The following is a 21,945-nucleotide window of genomic DNA, read 5'->3' on the forward strand; positions in this document are numbered from 1 at the left end:
CCGTGATCAGGTTGCAGCGCTCGCGATCCAAGTCAAAACCTAAAAGCGTTTGGTCAGCACAAATGTTGTGCCCGTGATGCTTGCTTATCACGCCCGCGATTCAAGTGTAGCGCCCGCGATTCTGAGAGTGCAGCGGGCACAAAATCCTATTGTAACTTATCGAAAATGCAATTGTTTGATTTTCGCTAGAAAGCTCTGAATTGATCAACGATGGTTTCTATAAGTTCATATACACCAATAAACATGATTAGAACCTTTGAATTGATTGTCAAACTTAAAATTAGGGATCAAAAAGGACTTGGTCCAACAATCTCCCCCTTTTTGATTTTGAAAATCAATTTACTCATGTGGCTAAGTTTGTGGGTGTTCAAATGAACTTTGGCTCCACCTCACTTTATGCACTAAAAATAGAAGCGATAATTAAGAAGCATAAAGTAAATGTGATTTAAAAAATTAGGCATTGAAGTAAAATTTAATTTTTTTGAGAGATATGTAAAAATTTAGAAATGCAAATATCTCTTTTCCTTTGTCAAAACCAAAAAAAACTAAGGCATATGCCAAAAGAAATGATAAATAAGGAAAATAGAAAAATAGAAAAATGCTAAATATGTAAATAATTGCAATAAGAATTAGAGCACATAAATCACATTAATTTTAATTGAAGTATAGGCTTGACATAAAAATTAAACATAAAAACACGTATTCCACAACTAGGTTAGAATACAAGGCATTTTTGGTAATAAGAAAAAAAATAAAAAATAAAAATGATAAGAATATGAAATGCATGAAATGCAATGGATCATTCTTCTCCCTCCTCAAAAAAATCTTCAAATTCCAGATCATCGCCACCATTAGGCATATGAGGAGTTGGAGGAGGATATTGAGAATCAAACCGAGACCTCAAAGAGCCAAAATCGAACCGATCCTCCAAACTTGTCAACCGATTGTCTGTATTTGTTTCCAACTTGTTCATCCTCCCGAACATACACTAGTTTTGGCAATAGATGAGTGTTGATGCTAAACCGCAAGTGACGATATCGCGCAAGTAATATTATCGGAAAGTACGAATATCGATCCCATAGAGACAATGGACTTAACGACTAATTTAAAGAATTCTTTTGACCGGTTAGCTGCAAAAATGGTTTGAAAATTTATGACCAAATTAAATAATTAAAAGTAACCAATTAACAAATAAACTTTAAATAATTTAAATCATTAAATTTAAAAGATTTAAAAGCTAGTATTTGGAAATAATAAGAGTAAAGGGCTCAAGGGTTGATAATTCCGAATAAAAATAAAAAATAAAAAATAAAAATGATAAGAATATGAAATGTATGAAATGCAATGGATCATTCTTCTCCCTCCTCAAAAAAATCTTCAAATCCCAGATCATCGCCACCATTAGGCGTATGAGGAGTTGGAGGAGGATATTGAGAATCAAACCGAGACCTCAAAGAGCCAAAATCGAACCGATCCTCCAAACTTGTGAACCGATTGTCCGTATTTGTTTCCAACTTGTTCATCCTCCTGAACATACACTAGTTTTGGCAATAGATGAGTGTTGATGCTAAACCGCAAGTGACGGTATCGCGCAAGTAATATTATCCGAAAGTACGAATATCGATCTCATAGAGACATTGGACTTAACGACTAATTTAAAGAATTCTTTTGACCGGTTAGCTGCAAAAATGGTTTGAAAATTTATGACCAAATTAAATAATTGAAAGTAACCAATTAACAAATAAACTTTAAATAATTTAAATCATTAAATTTAAAAGATTTAAAAGCTAGTATTTGGAAATAATAAGAGTAAAGGGCTCAAGGGTTGATAATTCCGAATAAGAATATAAAATCATGAACAATGAATATCTTGGTGATTATCTAGAATCGAGCTATTCTAAAACATTGAATCCCGCTCTTTCGAGCCTCAAAGACCGAAATAATCATAACTCAGTTGTATTGCCAAATTATGGTTCAGGCTAGTCTAAAGCACATATAGCTCTCTCTCGAGTTACTATAGATAAAAATAAACAAATAACTAATTAATAGGCAAATACTCACTCTCGTGTTATAATGAACCTAGTCAAGTGATTAAATGATATTCATTAAGAAAACCCTAAAGAACACGTATTCATTAACTCACTCTCGTGTTATTAATTCATATGTTGTTGATTAACTGATCTATTTTAACTAAGCTCTCTCGAGTCAGAATTAAAACACAGTGCAATGAACGAATTGATCAAATACATTCAAGCATGAAGAATATTAATCAACACCAAATTTTAACACCTATTAATTAATCGATAAGTAACTCGCTCTCGTGTTATTAAAAACCAATTAACCAACTGAATCATAATTATGAAGCAAACTCAAGATTACTTAAATTCCAACCCACTCTCGTGGCGCTGTCCTTTAAGTTTCTGATTACTTAGGTCTATTTAATTAACAATTTCTCAATTAGTTAACTAAACATGCATCATGAATCAATTTCTAAATTAAATCCAAGCATTAAGTTCAATAATTGAAACACGATAAATCGCACTATATTCAAAGTCAATCAATTATATAATTAAACATTCATATCAACCCTCGAATGAAAGGTTTAGTTACCCAGTGTCATATGGATTATAACAATCGATAAGTTATCCTTACCTCCAAAACCGATACTGCCCAAAACGCTAAGCAATACGATCACCAAGGACCTGATCGGCCAACCGAGCAAGACATACCCAAGAATACGATACCATCTCGGCATACCGGAAGAAACCCCAAAAATAAAGGACTCGTTCGGTCAACCGAACAGGACCCCTAAAAGCACAAAGACCATCTCGGGCAGTTGAGCAGGATCTGCCCTGATTATAAGGATAGAGTCTGACAGAAGATACATTCTCTACACAAACAAAGAGAACTACATCAGATATGTCGGCCCAGAAAAAGAGGCAACAAAAGACATAGTATAAAAGGATTAGAAAAAGTAGGTAAGAAAGGTTAATACTCTTTTTCTCTCAACTCTTAACTCTTTTCACTCCTCATTTCTTTCTCTCACTAAAACATCTATTGACTTGACCGTCAGAGAGGTTTGCCAAAATCCCCTCATGGCGCCCTTCTAATGAATGTATTGTGGTTTTCAGGTACACTCCTGAAGGTATTTCTGGACCTAAGACAGCCACCCCATCCGCAAGTTATCAAGGTATTTTTGGAAGAGGTTTGCTATTGTAATACCCCAAATATTTTAAAGTAATTAAGTCGTGCCACGTGTCGTGAATTCCGATAAATTAAATTAAGAAGGATTTAATTTAACTATATCGGGAATTTGGAATAAGCTTTATTAAGCAAATTAGCGGGATCTAAGGAAATAACTTTGATAATTAATATAAAATAAATTATAAATCCCGAGATAATAATTATTCCATCAAAGTCCGCGAAATATTTTATAGTATTTATGCTAAAAGTCTCGAGTCAATCAGAGACTGTTTAAAATTTGGACGCATATAGGTTTTGGATTAAATTGCAACTTTTGAAAAATTTCAAGGACCAAAGCGTACTTTAGCCACTTATATATAAGGAATGAAATGGGAAAGGAATGACCCAGAATCCATCTTCAGATCATTTTCTTTCCTTCGTCAAAAATCCATCGGTTGCGTCGCTCGATTCCGTTTCTCGCCCGTTTCCAACGTTTTATAGCTCGAATCGAACGTATTTCAACGGGGAATCATGGTCAGCTTGGCGTTTTATCGTTTGGATGGATAAATTTAAAGATATATCGAGTTAAATATTTAGGCCACGAAACGATTTTATCGTTTTAACGATATTAGGATTGATTTATAGCGTATTGAGTTTAGATTTTGAGTTTTCGATGTGTTTGAGCGTTAATCGGATTGCGGGAATGCGGAATTTAAAAGGAAGCACGTCGGAAACGAGGCTGGGCGAAAGCCCGTGGCTGTGCGTCGCACAACCGAGCTATGCGCGCGCAAAGTCTGCGGACTGTGTGAGCGCACAGTTAGGAGACTGCGCGGGCGTACAGTCTGCCTGGACTGTCCGAACGCACACTCCCCTGTGTAGCCGCACAGGCAGACGCGCGCACGCATAGTGAATCCGCCGATCGACCCGTTTTTGAGAAATTTGTCATACACGCGTATCGAGGTTGAAATCGATCAGTAATTGATTAACGTGAGTTGTTTGACCTACAAGGGTAAACGAGAATTGATTCAGAGAAGAGATACGAACCGTAAACGAGTTAGATACCGTTTATCGGAATGTACACGTGAGAAGCACAACGGTTAATAAGTTTCATATGTCGTGTCTCGAGTCTAGAGTCAATCTTAGAATAAGATTCTAATGAGAGTCAATTGTTTTTAAATTGTTTTAGATCTAGCGAGGCAAGAAGCAGCTGGACCAGGAGCTCGAGAAGTTTGACGTTTCAGAGCACTGACGTATTTGGATAAGTGTTTTCAGTGAGTTTCTATAATTTACTTTTAAAGTATTTACATAAGCAAATATTTTTATATTGCTTTACATTTGATTTGAGTATTTGCAATGCGAATTCTTTATATGAATTGCATACATGTTGGTTTGAAACCAGTATTGATCTGATGGAACGTGCTACCTATTGGGCGACAATAGGAATGCGTGATCACTAGTTTTGATTTGATACAGCTGTAAACTTGATTATGAATATGAATTTCGAAGTTGGATATATGAATGCGATACGAGTGAGAACTCGGTTAAAGTAACCTGAGCCCCGTATCTAGTGGATTGGACCCACACTTTAGGATTAAGAGGCTGGTCGCGACCGACGTGGTTGAGTGTAAACACTCCCGGGTCGGACCATTTGGATCAATTTGATTTGATTATATATGATTGATATGTTCGAGGATTACGGTTTCAATCAGATTCTGTACTTGACTGCATATGTTTTGAATGCTATTGCATTGTTTATATTTTATTTGAGAATACTTACTAGTAAATGTATGAACTCACTCAGTATATTCCCATATACCGACCCCTTACAGCTTTCCCTTTCAGGTGAAAGACGCTTTGAAGCAACATATTTCTATTCTTGATCAGAAGTCTGATATTTTGAAAGTATGTAAAGAAACAGTACTTTACTCTTAGAGTTGCAGTAGATAGATGTTTTGTATCAAACGGTTTTCAGTAAATATAACTTTAACGTTTTAAAGTTAGGAATGTTTTACGCTTGCTGCTTTATTATGGTTTATGATTGCCAGAGGAAATGTTTAGCCTGGCATCTTTGTGGCATGACACGTGATTATGTTTGTCATGCATGATTTTTGATGTTTGCAAAAAATTTGTTTACGTTTTTAGGCTTGCTACGGGTTTCGGAGCTAGCACTCCCATTCCCTAGCGCCGGTCTCGGCCCATGAGATTTTGGGTCGTGACAGCTATGAAGTTTTACATGCTCTTATTTCTTCTTTTAACAAGAAATCGTGAAACATTTGTTAGAATATTGACACTTTGCCTTTTCTATATCCCTATCATTTGTCTTTAAAGCACAATCATTAGCAAACAAACCCAAACCTGTTTTGTTTTAGAAATTTAATGAGTGGCTTTCACACATTCTTTCTTTTGATTTAAACATGTTGTCCCTTGAAGGCATTACTTCTTGAACCATGAAATTTCCTTTTCCCCTCATGGATGGTGCCCCCGAGCATTGAGGTTTAAATTGAGATTGTATAACCTCTTGCTCGTTGACACTATGATGAGTTTTTTCAACATTTTGAATAGGCCTAAGATTCTGGCCTTTTTTAAGTTCCACTTCATAGGTTAAGACATTGATATCCTCCTCTATTTATGGTGGAACATTGCTTTTATTGGGGGCCGATGGATTTGAGATTGGCACATGATTAATGCTTCCAACCTCTTAAATTTTAATAGATGATTGCCTCCCGACCTTTTGATTGGTGTTGTGTTTGGCCGTGTTTGAAGCCTATTGGTAAGCTTTCATCCTTTTGGTATGATAGTTTCACTACAACTATTAATTCAGCCATACAACGTTCTATTTTAACCATTGGTTGGCTCATTCCATCCATTACTTGGCCCATTTCACCCATTGTTTGGCTTATTTTAACCATTGGTTTTAATATTATTTGTGCATCTTGTCCAACCTCGGCTCGGAATTCTGCCGAGTTGGTGTTTGTTGTCCTCTAAAACCGGATGGCACATCTATGTTTGCCTCGCCATACATTCGAGAATGAAAAGGTAAGATTTCTTTTTTGATGTTTATGACCATGTGAGCCACATAGTCTTTATGTCCTACATTTGCAGCAGTAGGATCATCCATTATATCATGAGATACAATCAAATAATTTCCTTTTTCACTTTGAGTTTTTCGCATAACTCATGTGTCCCACTGGCGTGCCAAAATTGTTAGTTTTTTTTCTTCCAATTTTAGCAAGAAACCGTAACAAATGTATGTTGAATTACAGGCGTGCTAGGAAGCGGATTCCAAATTGTTGTAAATTTGACTTCGTAACAAGCAACTGGGACTTGGTTAATCTTATAACAAGTACTCCAAAAGTTTGCTAAGTATACTAGAATGAAAATAATACAAATAGCTTAAATTCAACTGTAAGTGTGTTTACAAATTGAAAGATAATAAAAAATAACAAGTATTTGTGTAAGCTTTTGCCGCGGGGCGGTGTTTTTTGGATGTTTGATCGGGGCTTTAAAATGAGAAAGTGTACTTTTATTTATAGGATTGTGAAAACAGTTGAAAACCTCTTTGAAAACTTGTTCATCACTCCAAAGTTTCTTCAAGTATCATTTTGTGCTTTTTGAGCATGTAAGTTGCCGTAACTTCTCTTTTAATACAACAAACGGTCTCAATGTTGCATATTTCATGTTTCACGTCCACAATCTCCTAAATACGGTTATTTACTCATGTTAATATGTTTGGTTGACTTCCCAACTCTCAGAAGTTCGTTTTTCATGTTTTTGGATAAAAGGCAATTTCTTCCCTATTTCCCTTGCCTCTTAAATGGCTCCAACCTCTTGTGTTTTTGAATTTTCTTGCCTATTTCCCTTGTCTCTTAATGGCTCCAACCTCTTGTGTTTTCACACTTCTTGTGATTCTTTGTTTTTGTACAATCTATGATTCATGGAGGCTTGAAATAAGCATTTATATAACAATTTAAGACTATATTCTACCCGTTTTTGGAGCACAAAGAACAATTCCACATAAAAATCATCACTATTAGTTTGCCTTTGCTGCAAACTCTTTCATATTTCCCTTATTATCTTTAATAGCTCAAACCTCTTGTATTTTTTGAGAACCATTTATAACTCTTTGTCCCTCAATTATTTATAATTTATGAAGGCCTATATAAGCCTCCATATTATTATTTGGGATCGGTTTAGGACCAAAAAACAAGGGTAAGAATGACAATGTTACTTAGCTTTCAAGTTGTAACCTATTTTTACATGCATGATTCCATGCAATACGTCCAAAACCTTGCAAATATGTTGTTAACATTTGAAGTCATACCCCCATCACTTCCTAACCTCTAAAAATTTGATTTTGATAGTTTGAAGTGAAGGCATTTGCTTTCTCCTTATGATCCAACTTCTTGTGTTTATGAAACAACTCTTGCAATTCTTTGTTTCCACATTATCTATGATTTATGGAGGCTTGAGAAAGACCTATAAGGAATGGCTTACAGGCAAAATTCATCGGTGCGGTCAAAAATGGCCATTTCTCTTTGAAACGCACTTTAGAAATGGAGGTGCACCTGCTGTCGAGCTGACCATTCTCCCCGAGCATGCCTTCCTCATCGAGCATGCCAGCTGGCCATGCTCTGAGCAGGCCATTGTCGTCGAGCTGGCTATGCTCCCCGAGCAGGCCATGCTCAACGAGCATGCCTTTTTTGGGATGTGGATTGCTTCATACTCTCATGGGTGGTTTTAGAAGAGTCTTGATCAAAAGGTTAACCTCTTTTCAAAATTGGGATGCTTCATATCGTGTATATTTAATTATTGAATGCCATCTTCTGCTTTTATGCATCATTTAGTAGATTCACACTAGTTGCTAATCCTAAGGCTTGTAAAAACTTCTTCAAATGCTAGCAATGCTACCCACTAGTTGTTCCCTGACAGATCACCAATATTTCCTTTCTTGTTTTCCCATACATGACAAGCTGAGAGGTTTAAATTCAAAACCTCTTAAGGAGTTTCAAACCTCTTAAAAAGTTTTCAATCTCTGAAGAAGTTTTCAAGCCTCTCAAGGAGTTTGGTTTCTCGAAAAATCCTTGGACCAAATAATTTTTTCTTAAAAGTGAGAATTGGTCTTGGATTTATGGTTTTAGGCCGGGTTCTTCTTAGGCTCGCGCTTTGTCAAAATCCAAATATGGGCTAATGAAATAATTTCAATATTTCCATCAATACTGGCACAAGACTTCCTTATGCATGCGATTTCAGTTGTGCATGACTTTACTCGACATTAGTTCTATCAAATAATTATAATATAATAAAAATAAAAATTAATTACCAACATAATAATATAATAATTGATGGAATAAACAAATAAACGAAAGAAAAACGTTAGAGCCACAAAATCCTTTATCGACTATGAAAGGAGGAAGAGATAAAACACGCTACAAACACTATAAAAGGGACACAAGCCCATAGGTACAAGACACGCAATCCGGACCAACAAACGCCCATTGTACTAAATACCATCCTATTAAAAGTCCTAAAATATATCTGAGGTCCTATGCTTGAGGTCCTAAATCCTCTTCTCATAGTCCGTACCCCAAGCCCCGAGTCGCACATTTGACTTCCGGATTTATCATTTGGCGTTGTCCGTGTGAATTCCTAGAACAAATTTCACTGATCAGATCCAAGGATGGCGGACGTTAGAAAAGGCGCTACGAGACAAGCAACTAAGGAAAAAGGCACCTTGCCAGGTGGACCAGGAGGATCGGCTAAAGATAGTCCCCAGACCCCCATAGCACCGGGGGCAATCGGAAAATTCGAGATTTTCTTCCAAAGCTTCGGCAGTCCAACACCCTCTTCGGAAGACGGTTTAGACCAAGACTTTCAAAAAGAAATGGGCCGCACGATGGACGGTGCAATGAGACGTTTCTGACAAGAGGTGGCCACTACAGTCGAAGAAGCAACCGAATGAACCAGGTCCCAGACACCCAACGACAAGAACCGAGATGTAACCGCAGGACGAGCGAGCGAAGGAGAGAAAACACCTCACACAGTTGACAACCCAGAAGGAAAAGAGCCGGAGGTGCTCACGGTAGAAGATGACGAAAAAGAAGAAGCGGACTTGCCCGCTCCGAGACGATCAGAAATAGGGACGGAAAGCGTGGATCTGAAGGAGGTGCAAAGTCTCATTTCAGAGGCAATGCAGAAAGCCGCCGAAGAGAAGTCAAGAGAGCACGTCCAAGCTTGCAGCATCACGGAAGGAAAGTCACCCCTAACAATGAGCGTGTTATCCGAGAAGTGTCCGAAGAGGCTCAAGATACCCAACTTCAATAACTTCGACGGAACCCGTTGTCTGGAGAGCCACGTCACAAAGTCTTACAATAAAATGATCTTATTGGACGTTCCAGATGCAATACTCTGCAAGACATTCCCGACCACACTGAGTGACACAGCATAACGATGGTACAACGGGTTGAAAGCCGGATCAATAGCTACATGGAGACATCTAGACTGAGAGTTCGTGATAAGATTATTCACGAACATCCCGCCCAAGAGAAGCTCAGAAGAACTCTAGAGATGCAGGCAAGGCGAAGGAGAAACGCTCGGAGCGTACATCAAAAGATTCAACAATGAAGCCAAGAAAATTGAAGACCTGAATAATGAAACGGTGGTGCAGGCCCTAAAGAAGGGTACACAAATGGGAGTGCTAGGGGATAAACTAAGTTTGAAGAAGCCAAAGACCTACCAAGAAGTAATGGCGGTAGCTCACAAATGTATAAATGTGGATGACATGAAGGAGACTGAAGACTAACGACGCGCCAAAAAAGGAGGAAACTAAGGGAAGTGCCTCCCAAAGACAATCATCACACTTGCGAAAAGATTATGGAACAAGCCATTGCAACATCGACAAGTACACCCCATATGAAGAGAGTAACCATTGGAGGAACGATAACTGATACACCAGAAATTATCGTTCAAGGTATGGCGACAGAGCCAAGGCATTCAAACCGCTGAACACCACAAGGGCGAATGTCCTGATGTCGGTCAAAGAAAACCGGACACCTGTGACATGGTCTAGAAAGATGATCCATATGACATGAGCGAGAGATGAAAACCGATACTGTAAGTTCCATGAGGACTACGGGCATGACATAGAAAGTGCTATGATTTGAAGAAGGAGATAGAAAAACTAATAAAGTCTGGAGCGTTAAGGAAGTTCACAAGCTACAAGGAGGAAAAAGAGCAGCGGAAAGGAGGAACCGACAAGGAGGAAAAGAAGGAAGAAGATAGGGGAAGGAAGAAAAAAATTGCGGGAGTTATCAACGTCACTATTGGGGGGAAAAGCATGAAAGAAGGGAGAAAAAAGAAAAGAAGAAAAAGAGTAAGGCCGTACCGGCCGCCTTAGATGTCAAGCGTCAGCAAAAGAGGAACGAAATAAGACACGAACGACAAAACGACATAGACTGCAATGATCAAAGCTCAATGATGGAATAAACAAATAAACAAAAGGAGAATATTAGAGTCACAAAATTCCACATCGACTAAGAAAGGAGGAAGAGATAAAACACACTACAAATACTATAAAAGGGACACAAGCCCATAGGTCCAAGACACGCAATCCGATCCAACAAACACCCATTGTACTAAACTACCATCCTATTAAAAGTCCTGAAACAGATCTGAGGTCCTATATTCGAGGTCCTAATCCTCTTCTCATAGTCCATTCCCCAAGCCCCTGAGTTGCACATCTGACATCTGAATCTATCATAATAGTTTATGCAACTATTAGAGCATGGTAATCACTCTTAATGCATGTTATCTCCACTCTGTTGCTTTTTTTTTTCTTCGTAATCTCTATTATAATTTTTAATATGTGTAATAATATTATAACAAATTGTTTTTAATTACTTATTTTTACGCCAGTGAGATCTAGCCAAAGTGGCTAAGACGCTTCAGTACATTCTTGAGATTTCGGCTTCACGTTTCAATAGAGCAAGTGGTTTAAGGCCTATTTTAAAATAAAAATTGAACTACTAACTACTAATTTAATTAGATTCTACCTCTACAAAAAAAAAACATAATAATTTGTTTTTATAAATTTTATATTTAATAACATTCAAATTAATTATTCTAGAAACGTTACGCTAATTAAAAAAAATAAATTTATTAAAAATTTGTTATAAATTTATTAAAAATAAATTTGTATTTGTATTATACTCCCTCCGTCCCACTCTAATTGACAAAATATGGAGTTTTTATTGTCCCATTCTAATTGACAAAACTAACATAACTATAATTTTATTCTTTAATTTTCCATCTTTACCCTCATTTAAAACCATGTCTTTTATAAAAAATGATGAGTATTTAATGAAAATTTGACTAATATACTAATAGCATTAATTAACTCCATTATTAATAGAAGGGCATATAAATAATTTTCTATGTCATTTATTAGCTTGTCTTGGTTATTGAAATATAGTTATTTTGTCAATTAGAGTGGAACGGAGGGAGTATTTTTTTTAGATTTTAAATTGATTTATACAAAAAAAAATTGAGAGACTAAATTGCACTTTATTTTAGCTGTTAACTCTCTATGATGATGTGGTAAACTCGGTCTACCTAAGAATTTCTCGAAAATCAAACCAGGCAGGCCAGACCGGATTGATGACGCCCCTGTAGTTATTTGTGTAAGCAAATTGTTAGTCATTATTACTAGAAATCGTCCCCGACTCGCGCTCCTACTATTCTAGACTACCCGCTGATTCCAACTTCAATTCCAATCCAACAAGGTGAAAATTATTATTATTCAATTCCAATTTAGGGTTGATTTTGTTCTTAGTGTTTAATTTTGTGGTGTTGTTCTAATTTAGTGTTAAAGAGATGGAGGGGGATCATTGTCTATCTGCCCTTACTTACAAAGGATCAATTCCTCAAGCCATTATTGAATCTAAGAACCAGAAGAAGCTTTTTGTTGTTTATATTTCTGGTTAGTCAAATTCATCTTCCTATTTATTTTTCTGACTTTTTTTTCTAGGTTAAGAAGTAATATTTAATTTGATGTTGTTGGGCCTTCTGTTTTCAGGTTCTGATGATGCTGCATCACTTGAACTGGAAAGATCCACATGGACTGAATCCAAAGTAATCAGCTCTATTATTATTATTGTTATCTTGGCTATTTTTGATTTCGAGCTGAAATTTGTATCCATTTCTTATGTTTTTTGTGTGTGTGTGTGGTGTAATCAGGTGGCAGAGTCGCTTTCTAAGTACTGCATTTTATTGCATCTTACAGAAGGAAGTCCTGATGCTGTCAATTTTTCTGCTATTTGTATCCTTTTTTGGTATTGTAAGCATTAGATGCTTCGTGTTATATTGTTATGTAACAATGTTTGAGCTGTGCCAATATTCTACGATTTTGTTGTGTGCTTTTCTATTGTAGACAAGGTATCACCAAAATAAATTAAGACATTGGATAGGATAACTCAGTTATTGACACAGAGGAAACTCTTACACATGTCCAATTTAAGCACTGAATTCAATTTCCAAACTTTAAAATTTGTTATAGTATTTTTGCATGAGATTGCATTCCAAAACTAGGGTCGGCGTAAAATTTTGTTCATTCATTCCCTAGGTATGACGATTACATTTGTTTCATATTGGTGGTATTTTCTACTTCATTTACTTTAAAAGAGTCTTTTTTGTAATTTACTTCAAAGCAAGACGGTATCCTTGCATCAACTTGTTACAGATCCATATAAGATTGTCCCATCTATAATAGCTATCGGTTACAATGGAGTTCAACTTTGGCAAAATGGTAATTCTAATTATATGACAACCTATGTTTCAAGCAAGCACTTGAATTTCGATTTTACAATTAACAAAAAATTCTTACTACTTTTTTTTTTGTATAATCCAACAGAAGGATTTGTCACTGCTGAAGTTCTTGCCTCCACTTTAGAGAAAGCGTGGTTGAGTCTCCATATTCAGGTTCACTTCTTCTGCCAATTGATATGCTTTGCTATAATTTTTCTGTAATCCTTTTGTTGGAAATTTATATCACACTTGGTCGTAATATATAAATGTTGACTCGAAGCACTTTAAACTTAATCACTACTTTGAGGCTTAAGGTTATTGAAATATCTATGTCTTAAGGAGAGCATTCGATACGCTACGGCTTAATGAGAGTCGAGAGCAATAAAGAGCATTGCATCTTGCCATCTTCTGAAAACTATTGTAGGATTAGAATTTCTAAGCATATTCTCTGTTCAATCTACATGTTTATTTTGGTTTAAGTTCATTTTTGTAACATGCAATCAATAATAATCTAAATACCACAAACGGCATCGCGAAACAGAAACTTCATGAAATGGATACGGAGAACAATATTTTCAAAAATAAAAGACTCAAATTTTGAGAAAAACATGTTAATATTAAACAAATTTGGGTTTGTCTTTTTAATTTTAATCTTTTTTATATATATTAAGCTACTTTTAAATAAAATAATTTTAAAAGAAAATCTTTTTAAGAAATTCCAAACAAATAATATATAATAACTTAAATATATAATAACTTAAATATATAAATAATCAAATTCTCCACATATAATATTTAAACTGATATACAAAATATAACACAAAACACAATAATGAAAACTAACACAAAATAAATAAAGTTTTAAAAGATAAAAATATTTTTTCCAAGAATTAATAATTTAACATCAAATTTTAAAAAGAAAAATTGCTATCCTACATGCATAGTCTAAAGTCTAAAAAATTTAAACATATTCAAAACTCTATTTTCATCCATCCTTACAGAAATTCAAATAAACTTTATTTATACTTTTTATTCAAATAACGTGTAACAGTAAAGGAAATTCAGTTTTGAATAGAAAACAGATTTCCTATATTATGTTAATTGCAGACACAGCCTGACATGTTTTTGTCAGTTTCTCAAAGGATTCCGTTTCTAAAATGTTGGGAAATGCTGAAACATTGGTCCATAAACTTTTCCGTGCTTCAGAGATAATAATACCTAATACATTGCTAATTATCACACCTCTATTAAGTCTTGCAATTATTATATGGCAAATCATAGTTCTCTATGTTGTTATTAAAGGTATAATTTCCGTCTGCCTCCATCTGCTTCTCAAGTCAAATTTCATAGCTATTAATTACTTCTGCAATACCTCCAACAAAAACATTACATAGTGCGTTTGAAGGTTTTTGGAGTAAAGTCCCACATATAAGAGCTTTTATTGAACTTAAAGTGAAGCCAGCTGATAAAGTTTAATCTCGGACTGAGATTTTTCCTTTTTAGTTATTCTTTTCATTTTCCGGTTCTTAATAAACATGAAATCAGTCAAACATACATCAATCTGGCACTGATCAGATGACATGCTACTTTTAGATTTTTTTTTCTTCTGAACACAGAACTTAAAATGTATTGTAGTACCCTCTCTTTCTACTTCCCCTCCTTCCTGACATGTGTATAGATGCATAATATCTGTACAGCTTACAGAGCTACTTTTCTTTGTGAGCCCACCAGCAAAAGTTTCTCTAGCATGGACTCTACAATGCGTTATTTTAAGGCAGATCAAAGTATAGACTATCTTGCTGTTAATAATTATAGGTGTATGTCCACTGATCCAAAGTTGCAAGGCATTTTGTACGTTAGTTATATGAACAGTTGATGCGCTCATATCTCACAGTTAAATTTCAACAGTCTCTTCAAATTGAATTTTCTGGTTATAATTACAGGATACAACTGCAACTGTCCTCACCGCAGCACTTGCTGCTAAGAAACCTGAACTATCTGCATCTACTTCATCAGATGTTGGCCTGTCTGGTGAAGGTAGTACTTCAGGTATTGCTGTGTCAAATTCAGCTGATAAACATGCACAGTCCTCAGATGCTAGACGACCAGCTGCTGCTGAGACAACGAAAGAAAATTACAATTGTGAAGTTGTTGAGGTAGACTTAAGCTTCAACTGTCTTCTTATTTGCTTTTTAGTATCTCAATAGTTAAATTAAGTGCATGGCTGACTTATATGAATCAAACAGGAAAAAAGTACTGAAGACATTGACGAGCAATCCCCAAAGTCTTCTAATGCTGTCAAGTCAAAAAGCAGTGAGCCTAAGGATTCCACATCCTCTACTAAAGAAGCGAAGGGGTTACCTATTCCTATGGTTATTGACCAAAACGACTCTTTTGCTGAGGGCATGACTTCTAGCTCTGAAAATGATCCTGTGGAAGAAAAGATTAGTACTCATCATTCAGGTGGTGGAGGAGATTCACATATAGCTACTAATGAAACAAATAAAGAAATGCGAGAGGAAGGGAAGGATGACATTGCTTGTGATGATAAGAGAGTCAATACACCTAGTGACGTTTATTTAAATATCCGATTGCCCAGTGGTGCTAACTTACAAGATAAATTTTCTCTGACAAGTACTTTAAGAATGGTCATAGACTATGTGGACAGAAACCAATCAAGTGGGCTTGGCTCGTATAATCTTGCTATTCCTTACCCTCGCAAGGTGTTCAACAATGAAGGTACGATTATTATGCATGTCAGCATACATGTCGAGGAAATGATTTAGCTAGCCCAATACTATCCTGAGTTGTTAATTGTTGCAGTTAGAACATCTATTTCACATGAAATTTATTGCATAGTTTGCTACAGGCTACATCTCTCTAAAGCTATGGAGGCTGTGACGAATTGCATTTCTTTGCCCAGTTCATTTTGGTATTCTTCGTTTTGCATACTAATATAGCATTAGATGGTGCAAATTTGTCATATTTGATTGTCCATGTGGGTTTAAGTTGTATTATTGGAGAAGATGAGTGGAGCTTGTCCAATTAATAAAATGTTATTATGTATTTGGTCAACTGGCTATGCATCTATGTCATGTCCACAATTCTACAGAATGAGCCTGATTAACCTGGCATTATTGCAGGGACTTTTGTGCTCTTTTAATTACAGTTTTTCTATTATTTAGTTTTGTATTTTATGATTTGGTACCATAGGTCTTAATCTCTAAGTTTAGTATGCAAGTGAAGAATTGTTTCATCATTAATCAATAGATTCGGACTGATAGTAAGGGGTTATGACATCAAACTAATTTTTTTTCTTCTAGATTTAAACAAATCATTATCAGAGCTGGGGCTGTTCAACAGACAAGCATTGATAGTAGTTCCTCATCAGAAGTCCACAAGTTATCTCAGAGGGGGTTCTTCTTCTGACCAGGCAACTATAAGGAACAGTGATTCAACAACTGCAAGCAATGGGGGATATTTTGCATACATCAGAAGCATCTTATCATTTATTAATCCTCTTTCCTATCTTGGTGGTAACACAAGCTCGTCAAATCCTGAACGGCCTCAACCCGGCATGTGGGAGTATAGTAAGTTTCCGTACTTTTTCTGACTTTTTTATATTCTGAATGCAAGTATGTCGAAGAAGTTGCTTTACTTATGCAGTTTTATGCAGACCAATATTTAATTTCTCATATATGAATTATGAAGCCTGTAAAATTTTTCTATATCCTCCATGGTTGCTGGATTTATAAATTACCTGATCGTTTCTAATACAGGTCCAAATCCAGCACTCCAAAACAACCCTGCAAGAGAAGAGAGGCCTTATTCCAGCAACTTGCAAAACCGAGACTCTTCTGCATCTGGTAGAAATGACATCAGAAATAGGCAACCAACAACTTCTCGTATTGGAAGCAATATTCATACGCTGAAACATGACGAAGATGATGGTCGGTTTGATGATAGGAATGCCTTCTGGAACGGAAACTCAACTCAATATGGTGGGAACAATGATGGTAAATAAGGTTTCTGGGATAGGGTTGCAGTACATTTTTCTTTTTCTTATCAGCTACTGACTTTAAATGGGTGCTGAATATGAGTACATACTTTACCATACTAAGACAATAATTTAGTAGATAGAAGAAACAATAGTTTCCGTAATGAATATGAAGCACTTGAAATTATTTTGTTCTTGTAAATAGTTGGAGCTGGAAGTTTATTGGTTTATTTTTAATTGAACTGGTTTTTATGTATGATCATCTGTGTTGGCATTAGGAGTGTGCAAACATTCTATCAAACTGAATGACTGAATTGAATTTGATTTAGTTCAATTTGATAATATAAATAAAATTAAGTGATTTTGGTTCGGATTGTTTTTTATTTTATACAAATACTTTTAGTGAAATTTTTAATACAAATCTAATTGAAAAAATTGAGTTGAATCGATTGATTTGAAATAATATTTCTGTTTTTTCGACTTTGTTTTACAATTAGATCTATCTATACATTTTCTTTCTCTAAAAATCTAGTTCTCTATCGATTGATTAAAACTAATAGGAAATTTATTGAAAAAAGAAATAACTTTATTGTAACTTTATTTGTAAACTATACTCAGATGATTCAGATTCCCCAGCGGTGAAAAGCATCGAGGTATTTAGAATTCAAAAGGATGCAAGTTGCAACCTGAGAGTGGCGGATCCAGACATTTAATATAGTAGGGTTTCATATAAATATATTAAAAATTTAAATTACAATTTTCATAATCTTTTGACTATATAAGATTTAAATAATAAAACAAATTAATTATAATCATTCTCGATGAAGTTAAAATAATATTTTTAATCATATAATATCTAAAATAAATTTATTATAATCATTTTCACGAATTTTTAGTTTTAAAAGTATCAAAGAATTGCATCATTATCACACTACTAAATCCACATGTATGTTATTAAATAATCATTCAATATTCATCAAAAAGTTCGATCACTTTTCATAATAAATATAATAAATATACACTATTAAGTTTAATAGAAATTAATAAACAAAATGGATGAACAAATCTATGTAATTTTTTGTATTTATTTATTATTGAATTCAAATATCTTAATTTTTATATATATAAATATATATATATATATATATAAAAATTAAGATATTTAAATTCAATAATAAATAAATATATTAAAATTGTGTATATTATATTGAATTTTTACTTTTATTATTTAGAATTTTAATTTTAATTTCATATATGTAGGTATTCAAAAGAGACCTACTTTGCTCATTTTTTTAGTTGTCCATTTAACCAAAATTGTGCATATCAAGATAGTACTTCTTTTGTCTTAACTTATAAAGAGAAATACTAATATAGCTTTATTAGTTAATAAATGTTTTTTAAATTAAAAACATAAAGTCATTTATTAGGGATGGATAAATTTGGAAGATAAGGATTAAAATCATCTTAAATATCTAAATGGAAAAATAAGTATAGATAAATATATTTTATTAAATGGACAACTAAAAAAGAACGAAAAGAGTAATTTTTATTATTTCAGTTTATAAATATAAATTACTTTTTTAATGGATAAATTAGTAAATAATAATTTTTGTTAGTTTATGCCCTATCTTCAATAAAAAAAACTCATAATATTTATTTTACTAAAATTTTACACACAATTATGAATTTTTATTAATAAATAATTTTCTTTTTTCAAAAAATGGGCGGTCCATAAATGGATCCCACCCTCTATTATGTGCATCCGCCTTTGCAACCTAATACTCCCCCGAAGAGAGCATCATTATAGTAATCCCGCCATAATCCAAAACTTTGGACATAGGAGAAATTGTTAACGTCAGAAGACTCCATAAAATTTTATATGCAACAGTTTAAAATAAACTTCATACGGTTCTTTATATTGTGGAACAATTACAGAATCTAGAAATTCAAACAATTGAATGCCCTTTGAGACGGCCGAGGGGATGTTGTCTCCTCTACAAGACACTTACAAGATAATTGACATTCAAAAGTTGAAATGGCCTTCGGGCCAGCTGAGGGGATGTTGTTCCCTCCGCGAGGCATCATACAAGATAATCTCCAAACAACCTTCAAGTCATTGAACGACCCTTGAGACGACGGATGGATATAGTTTTATTCCACAGAGTAAATTTTAGACAGTTCAGAAATAACGAATGACATTCATAACGGTTGAGAAATACTATTTTTAGGGGTAGAAGACAGTTGCATGAACTTTTCAAAAGCAGATCGGTAATAAGAAATTTAACCAGCAATGCTCATGCTAGACATAAGTGTTTCAAGCCACTTGTGAGTGAAAAACTTTATAGGTGGACAATATCCTTATTACTTGTTAAATAACGAGTCTTGTCTTTGGCAAGAATCTATTTTCTTTGTCAATTCTCGTCAAAGAGAGGCAAACTGTAGATACCTTCTTTTTGAGACAGGTAAAAACACAATAAGAGACTGAAGCGATCAATAATAATTTTCAGAGACATCCGTCCATATGACGAGCTAGTGATCCGCTTGAAAGAATTCAAGGGAGTATATCGACGTGCAACACCAAATTTGAAGGTTTTGTCGCATATTTGGAAGCCCTAAGAGATTTATTTTGGGATTGGTTTATAAGTGTCTATTTTCGTCAATTATTTATAAAGTATGCTTCTTCTTTTTTTCAATAAAAATACACTTTCTTTTCACATTTTTTTCTTTCTAAAAAGTACGTTTTTAGTAAACTTTAGTATATTATTGGTAAAGTTTTGGTAATTTTTTTTAAAAAGCGTATGATTAGATATTTTTAAAAATATGTTTTTATAGAAAAAATTAATAAAAAGCACATATAATATAATAGAGGGAATTTCCTACAATACACTATTTCCTATTTCATTTACAACTTTACCTTTTTTTGACAAAAGGTACAAAAAAACTCTCGTAACTTTTACGAAAGTACAAATCAGATCTTTTATTTTTTTGTGTATAATTAAGCTTTTTCAATTTTCAAATAGAATAAATAACCTCTTTTGTCCAACATGATTAAAAACACTCGTTAGTGGCTGACATGTCTCTCATAATCGTAAAAAAGTTCAAAAATAATTTTAATGTTTAAAATATTTATTAAAAAATTGAGAAAGTAAGTATCTCAAGAGTAAACTAAAAGAGTTTATTTGTTCGATTTTAAAACAACGAGAGTTTAGTTGTCCAATTTAAAAAACACAAGGGCTAATTGTGCCCAAAAAAAAATAAAAGGGCTGATTTGTATTTTAAAAAACAATCAAGCTACTGATCTGTACTTCTCTAACTTTTTTTACAAAAAAATACCTTTTTTTTTTTTTTTTTAATTTCACAAATACCTTTTCTCATTTTTTAATGATTTATTTTCTTTTTTTACAGATTTTTTTTCTTACTATTTTTTTAGTATACCTATGGTGTATAATAGTGGAATAATTATCCAACACAACGGTTGCACCATGTCATTCATGCAATAAACCAATGAGACATTAGTCATGTGCTCATATTTAATAATAAAAAAATAAACAATAATTAAAGATTCCCTATCGCAAGTGCTCATTGGTTTTATTTAAATGACGTGGCACAACCGTTGCATGGGATAAACACTCATAATAGTGTATCTATTGTGTTTTTTTAGTGTAATTATGATGTCTATAGTGTAACAATAGTGTAGTGCATTTATGACATTTTTGTAGTGTTTTTATGGTGTATATCATAAAAACACTGCAAATACACCATAAACACTGCAAATGCACCATAGATATATTAAAAAAAGACAGAAATACAACAAAAAATATGGATACACCGAAAAATACCAAAAATACACTATAAATACACTAAAAATACACTATAACGTAAATTCATTATAAATACATTATAAAAACACTGTAAATACACCATTAATCAATTTGTTTTTTTTGCAAAATTAGTAACAGTAGAATAAATAAAAAAACCTATGAATAAGAGAAAGAAAAAATAATTATATTAATAGTAGAACAATTTTATAAACAAAAAAATCACAGATCTACAATCATTTATAAAAATATTTAAATTATCACAAAAAAACCTAAAAAATTACAATAAATCTAAAAACGATGTCGAGAAATCCATAGCGCGATTGGAAGAGCCGAATGAAAAGCGCGAATGGAAGAAATGAACCGAAAATCGACAGAAAGAGACGAGAAATGCATCGGAAGTAGACGAACGGAAGCGCGAACAGAAAAGCGAACGGAAAAGCAACCGGAAAAGACAAATGGAAAATCAAACGGAAAATAAGGAGAAAATAAGAGAGAATTTTGAGAGAAAGAAAAAGAAGAGATCTAAAAGAGAGTGTGGTTATATAAAATTTTAACCGAAAATGAGATAATGTTGTAATATATAGTAGGTGTTTTTATAAAAATATTTGTTATTAGTGTAAAGTGGAAAACTATAAAAAGATGGACAAACTTGTTATAAATATGTTTGAAATAAAGATAATTTCAATATAATAGCCTCTTTTTTCATTAAATATATAAATAGTGAGAGACTAGATCCTAGCCGTTGAAAATATATAAATTACACTATATTATTTTTGCTGCTATCAGTCAGAAACTACATATGTATTACTACGGGTTTTTTTTTTCATTTTTTAAAATAAAAATTCCCACATCTATACTAAAAGACCCGGTAAATATATATTTAAAGATTTAGTATTTTTTGAAAATGCCTCATATAAATATGAGGAGATTTAAAATTTAATGTTCTAATTATTAAAGAATTTAATTATATTTTTAAATAAAAACTTAAATACCCATCATAAAAATGTCCAATAAAATTATACTTTATAAAAAAATTTAATATATATTTTTTAAGGAAAAAGAGTCATTTATGCCTTTAAGATTTGGCTTCATAATCAAGTAAGCCCTGAACGTCCAAAAAGGTTCAAATATGCTCCCAAAATTCTA

At 33.7% G+C, this 21,945-nt stretch overlaps 1 protein-coding gene across 1 annotated transcript; it reads left to right on the plus strand.

The window, feature by feature from the left end:
* The first annotated feature begins 11,793 nt into the window (after positions 1-11,793).
* Positions 11,794-17,234, plus strand: LOC126664820 (plant UBX domain-containing protein 11). Its single transcript, XM_050357383.2, has 10 exons — positions 11,794-11,960; positions 12,042-12,157; positions 12,254-12,309; positions 12,415-12,496; positions 12,917-12,982; positions 13,088-13,155; positions 14,925-15,137; positions 15,228-15,720; positions 16,305-16,571; positions 16,761-17,234. The coding sequence occupies exons 2-10, from the start codon at positions 12,052-12,054 to the stop codon at positions 17,003-17,005; spliced, it is 1,596 nt and encodes a 531-aa protein (XP_050213340.1). The 5' UTR covers positions 11,794-11,960; positions 12,042-12,051; the 3' UTR covers positions 17,006-17,234.
* The last annotated feature ends 4,711 nt before the right edge of the window (positions 17,235-21,945 follow it).

The sequence above is a fragment of the Mercurialis annua genome, linkage group LG1-X (genome assembly GCF_937616625.2).
Source record: "Mercurialis annua linkage group LG1-X, ddMerAnnu1.2, whole genome shotgun sequence".
In the NCBI taxonomy this organism is placed as follows: Eukaryota; Viridiplantae; Streptophyta; class Magnoliopsida; order Malpighiales; family Euphorbiaceae; genus Mercurialis; species Mercurialis annua.